Source organism: Anarrhichthys ocellatus, unplaced genomic scaffold (genome assembly GCF_004355925.1).
Source record: "Anarrhichthys ocellatus isolate YVR2014 unplaced genomic scaffold, GSC_Weel_1.0 scaffold542, whole genome shotgun sequence".
In the NCBI taxonomy this organism is placed as follows: domain Eukaryota; kingdom Metazoa; phylum Chordata; class Actinopteri; order Perciformes; family Anarhichadidae; genus Anarrhichthys; species Anarrhichthys ocellatus.
The window spans coordinates 12,608-18,325 of record NW_022280516.1 but is presented as its reverse complement, the minus strand read 5'-3'; the positions used below and the strand labels follow the sequence as shown (position 1 = coordinate 18,325).

Genomic DNA, 5,718 nt, shown 5'->3' with positions numbered 1-5,718 from the left:
AGTTACAGCATCATAGTGATGAAGAGTAGAGCTGGGTCACCTTCATCACCTCTGAGTTACAGCATCATAGTGATGAAGAGTAGAGCTGGGTCAGGAAGGGGCCAAACACTTTTTCACATAACTGTATATACATAATAATCTATGTATATAATCATATATTTGTGTTATTAATAATCATTATATAAAATATTTTCTTCTTTCAGTCTGGAAAAAATTCCCGAAAGAACTCAGAGTGAAGAAACCTTCAAGAGACGGTGAGTACACACAGTACACACAGTACACACAGGACGCGCAGTACACACAGTACTCTGTATTGATGACTGTGGGTGTGTTGATGTCCTGCTGTGTCTGTCAGGTGTCTCAGCAGCGGTCAGCTGCTCTGACAGACCTAAGTCGGGGCAGAAGAAGAAGAAAGAAAAAGAGGAAGTGCTGCTCAAACTGGAGGTGAGACACACGGACACCAGCTGATCCCTGTCCTCCAATCAGAGAGCAGAGCTCAACAGTCAACCAATCCTGATCCTTTAATCTCTATTCGAGCTCTTAAAGAAACATTTCCACCTTAACCCTGTTTTCTGTGTTAGACTCTGCAGAAGGAGGAGCAACAGAGCTCTGAGGAGGAGGAGGAGGGAGAGGAGGAGAAGAAGAAGAAGCAGGAGGAGGAGGCTGAGGGAGAGGAAGAGTACGACGAGGAAGAGTTCGAGGAGGTAAGACATCATGAATAAACTCAGGCGTCCACCGTAACAAGTCTGCATCAACTCAGATGTCCACCTTAACAAATCTGCATCAACTCAGATGTCCACCTTAACAAGTCTCAATCAACTCAGACGTCCACCTTAACAAGTCCGCATCAACTCAGACGTCCACCTTAACAAGTCCGCATCAACTCGGACGTATTTCTAAAAGTGATAAATATCTACAGAAGTATTTGATATTTAATATGTAAATAAACGTTAAAGTGTGAAATCAGAGAACAGGGTCCGATAGAGTTCCGACAGTTTAATTATATTATTATTTTACATCATGAACTGAATGTTAATAACGAACTATTTTACATAAAATAGATAAATGAGCTCATTTATAGAAACATAACAATATATCTCTCTATATCGATACGGAACATGTTCAAACGATATGCAGCACGATGAATATTCATGTTTATTAAAACATGAATATGAATTCTTCCTGTTTTGTGTCTGCAGGAGACGGATTACATCATGTCCTACTTTGATAACGGGGAGGAGTTCGGAGGAGACAGTGACGAGAACATGGACGAGGCTATTTACTGAAACACTGAACACACACTCACACACACTCAACACGTATTTTATCAGCAGCATTCTGTCACTTTTTACAGCTGAAAAAAAACCGTCCAGCAACAGTTTTATAAACAGACAAAACTCAATGTGTGTGAGTGAGTGGGTGGGTGGGTGAATGAGTGAGTGAGTGGGTGAATGAATGAATGTGTGTGTGGGTGAATGAATGGGTGGGTGGGTGAGTGGGTGAACATTCAGTTGAATACGACTCATCAGCATTTATTCGTCCCAAGTTTTAAAGATTTCTGAGTTAGCTGAAAAGTTTTTTAAGATTTTCTATCAACGTTTTATGTGTTTTAATCTCATGTGAAAAAGTTTCTGTTTGTTGAAAAATAAACTTCAGCTACATGACGAGTTAAAGACATGTTCATAACCTTATTTATTAAAGTGTTTGTTGAATCCCTGTTCCTTTCAGTGAAAGTTGCCTGTCGAAAAAAGTAAAAAATTAAGTCATAGTATAGTTCAGAGTGTCTCAGGTTCCCGTCCTCGCTGGTCTGAGGTCAACAGAATTAAATCCCACCTCTACAGTTACAATTTTTCTTGGAAACATACTTCCTGTTCTGGGAACCTCGTCCTGAGTTAAACTAGACGTGGTGTGTTCACTTGTCACTAGTTAAAGTGAGCGCTGGACTACAGCATGCCATGACCTTTGACCTCCTGTCCGTCTGCAGCGCTAACATAAGCATTAACTCGCTAATTCTAAAAGTAGACACAGAAAGAGGAATCTGAGTGCTGAATAGGCCTCGACCAATCACACGCAGCCTGGCAGCAACATCTGACCAATCAGAGTGAAGACGTGCTGCAGCTCTAAAATAAACAGTAGAAGAAAGGTGCGAGAGGCGACTGAGACATTAATAGTCGGAGTAAACAACAGAGTCAGATTACACACACACACACACTGACTTTCAGTAATTCCTGGAGGATTGAGAATCAAAGTGTGACGAAAAAACTAAATCTCTAAAAGCGTCGTTTAACTTGACTCTGATTTATTGATTAAGTAAAAAAATATACATGTGCTCCTATTTACATCATATATACAATTGTAACTTGTAACCTGTCAATGTAGTAGAAAAACAACCATTCGACGGAGTCACAACAAAAATTTCCACAACAAAAAACATTAAATAAAGTGTTAAAACACGTTGAGTCATTGTCAGGAAATTCCTGTCACTGATGAGACACTGCTGAATCAAATGGAAACTGCTGAGTCACTAAAGAGAAACTGCTGAGTCACTAAAGACAAACTACTGAGTCATTGGTAAACTACCGACTCATTGTCAGGAAATGCTTAGTCACTGACAAGAAACTGTTCATAATCAGTAAACTGCTTAGTCATTGACAAGACTGTTGGACAATCAGGAAAGGACACAGTCATCAGGACGTCGTCACGCAGCTCAGTGCTGCAGTCCTGAGAATGACAGTCCAGTCATGGCGGAGGGGCAGTTTGAAACAGGAAGTCCTCAGAAGACCTGAACCACCTGAGGAGGATTCACGGTGTCCTGATTGACCTGAAGACAACAAACAGAAGGAGATCTTAAAACCAAACTATTTCATCTTCTCATCTCATTTAAACTATACCATCTAATCATATTTTATTGTTTCATCTTATTTCATCTCATCTAAGATCCTCGTCGTATTTTATCATCTGATATTTTCTTATATTTCTCATTTTGTTTAATCTCATTTTGCCTTATCTCATGTTGTTTAATCAAATTTCTTTACATCTCATCTTGTTAAAATGTAATCTTGTTACATTTTATTTTGTTTAATACCTCATCTTGTTATATCTCATCTTGTTATATCTAATTTTGTTTAATATCTCATGTTGTTATACCTCATCTTGTTATACCTCATCTTGTATCTCATTTTTTAAATTTCTAATTTTGTTTAATATCTCATGTTGTTATACATCAGCTTGTTATATCTCATTTTGTATCTCATTTTGTTTAATGTCTAGTTTTGTTTAATATCTCATCTTGTTATACCTCATGTTATATATCATGTTGTTATACCTCATCTTGCTATATCGAGTTTTATTTAATACCTCGTTGTTATATCTCATTTTGTTTAATACCTCGTTGTTATATCTCATCTTGTTGTATCTAGTTTTGTTTAATATCTCATGTTATACCTCATGTTATATATCATGTTTAATACCTCATGTTATATCTCATGTTTTATATCTCATTTTGTTTAATATCTCATGTAATCAGGTGTAAACCACTTAAAGCCACAGACAGACGAACTAAACCGACCCGGACTGGACTGTGTCAGCTGGTCTCACCTTGCTGTACGCTGGTGGAGGAGGGTAGTACAGTTCAGGTGCTCTCATTAAGAGCCCCCCCTCGTCCTCCTCGTCCTCCCCTCCGTCGTAGTCACGGAGCAGAGGGGTGAGGGGGTCGCCCACCCGGACGTCTCTGTGGATGTTACTGTAGCTGGGGGGGGCCGAGGGGAAGGAGGACCAGCTGCTCAGGGATCCAGCCTGACTGCTCATGCTGCTGGTCCTGCTGCCGACGCCGCTGAGCGGGATCGTACCGATGACCAGAGGCAGCTCCAGGATCAGTTTCTCACTGCCGGGAATGTGCAGGTAAATCTGGAGGTGGGGGGGAACACTTCATGTCTTATATCTCAGATCAATGTATCATATATTTGATGTCAGCTTTCTTTAAAAAGCATCTCATCTTGTTTATATCATCTCATCTGAATCTGTAGCGGAGACAGTTCACAGATAATCTCAATTTATTTAATCTCACATTTATTTATCTCGTCTCATCTCGATTCATCTTTCTTATATTATCTCATCTGCTGAGAAGAGATAGCTCACGTCTAATCTCATTTTAAGTTTTCTGCATAGAAGAGTTACAGGTTAACTTTTAATCTACCTTGATATCTTATAACTTTAGGATCTTATCTAATCAATCTCACTTTAATATGTCTCATTTTATATCTTCTCATAGCCTCTTATCTCATATTTGATCTCATGTTATCTGATATCTCTTCTCATCTCCGTCTCATCTTATCGTCTGTTACCTCACCTCATCACATGCCCTGTGGCGACGTCATTGCCATGACTCACCATGAGGGCGTAGTCCACCTTGATGATGTCACAGCCGAGCAGCGAGGGCTTCAGTTTTGGGACCCTGATGGTCTTCCCCTGCCACACGTCACACATGTTGGAGATGATGTGGTTTCCTCGAACCGTCGACAGTTTCTGACGCAACTCCTGAAAATAAAAACACGAGAGTGAGGTCAGTGGAAGTCGTCCCGTTGAGGAACAGGAAGTCGTCACCTTGATGCGTCCACCGGCGAGGTACGAGTGTTTGGCAATGATGGCGGCCTTCGGCATTACGATGCGTGAACAGGTGTTCTCGAACTTGGCGTTGATGTTGATCTCTTCTCCCTCACAGAAGCCCTTCCTATCGATCCGAGCACTGATGGACACCTGACCGTCAGGTATGAACATGCAGGTGACATTCTTCTGTTTGGAGGCTGCAGCCGGAGCCTGAGGACACAAGTATCATTCATCTATTAATAAAAAAGTATAACTAAACAAGTTATTTCATATCCGTTTCTGGGTTTTCAGTTGCGTGCGAATATTATATGTCGAGGGCTTTTATTGTGAAAGGGAGGAACAGAAGGAGTGGATCTGGTTAAAAGCTGAAAGAAGTAATAAAGTTTGCAGTCTTGTTCAGAATACGGAGCCTCCGAGTTGATATAAATATGTCGATATCAATATATAAATATAAAACAAAACAAATAATATTAATGTAAATGTACAAATATAAATATATAAACACAAATGTATCAATTTAAATATAAATATTAAAACTAAAATATATGAATATTAATATAAATACATAAACATGGACGTAACTCAACCCGTTCCTTGGACATGATTGGTTGATGCATTTATTTGTGGTTAACATTCACGTTAAATGTGAAAGTATTAATGCCAAAAACAACATAAAAACATAATGACATGAAAACAAACGGCCTTTAGTTAAATTAATGAGATTAATATCTGCATGAATATGATTCTACAGGTCGGCATACGGAGCAGCCGGGGATCGAACCGGCACCCCTGTGATCAGCAGACGGGCGTTTAGTTTGTTGAGACTTCGTGTTGGTTATCGTTGTTATTGTGGAACATGTAATGAACTAATAATCCTGTTTGTTTACCAGCAGGTCCGGTCGGTTGATGTCCAGCGGCTCCTCCACCTCAAACTCCTTCTCACAGTGCAAAGCATTCTGGGTAGGGCCGTCCAGCACAGCTCGCACGGAGTAACGGACGTAACCGAACTTCCCTTTGTAAGACGAGACCAGACGGCTGGAAGCAGATCAGAGGACACGCCAGTCAATGACTCACCAGATCAATGACTCACCAGATCATTGACTCACCAGATCA

At 40.2% G+C, this 5,718-nt stretch overlaps 2 protein-coding genes across 11 annotated transcripts in view; one reads left to right on the top strand and one right to left on the bottom strand.

Annotated features, from left to right (window-relative positions):
• Positions 1-1,712, top strand: part of polr3glb (RNA polymerase III subunit GL b) — a 6,446-nt gene extending 4,734 nt beyond the window's left edge. For all 7 annotated transcript variants that reach the window (XM_031880060.1, XM_031880062.1, XM_031880061.1 and 4 more), the window contains 4 exons: positions 204-254; positions 356-444; positions 582-704; positions 1,200-1,712. In XM_031880060.1, coding sequence (XP_031735920.1) covers positions 204-254; positions 356-444; positions 582-704; positions 1,200-1,286 — 350 coding nt within the window. In that variant the 3' untranslated portion in view covers positions 1,287-1,712. The remainder of the gene's footprint in view (positions 1-203; positions 255-355; positions 445-581; positions 705-1,199) is intronic.
• The window catches only part of LOC116401578 (thioredoxin-interacting protein), a 6,626-nt gene continuing 1,553 nt past the window's right edge, over positions 646-5,718 (bottom strand). For 2 of the 4 annotated variants that reach the window (XM_031880049.1, XM_031880051.1), the window contains 4 exons: positions 5,493-5,640; positions 4,390-4,815; positions 3,598-3,906; positions 646-2,821 (listed from right to left, as the gene is read on the bottom strand). In XM_031880049.1, the coding sequence (XP_031735909.1) occupies positions 2,774-2,821; positions 3,598-3,906; positions 4,390-4,815; positions 5,493-5,640 (931 nt within the window). In that variant the 3' untranslated portion in view covers positions 646-2,773. Of the gene's footprint in view, positions 2,822-3,597; positions 3,907-4,348; positions 4,816-5,492; positions 5,641-5,718 lie in introns of those variants that run through there. The other 2 variants (XM_031880052.1, XM_031880053.1) reach the window with 2 other exon arrangements.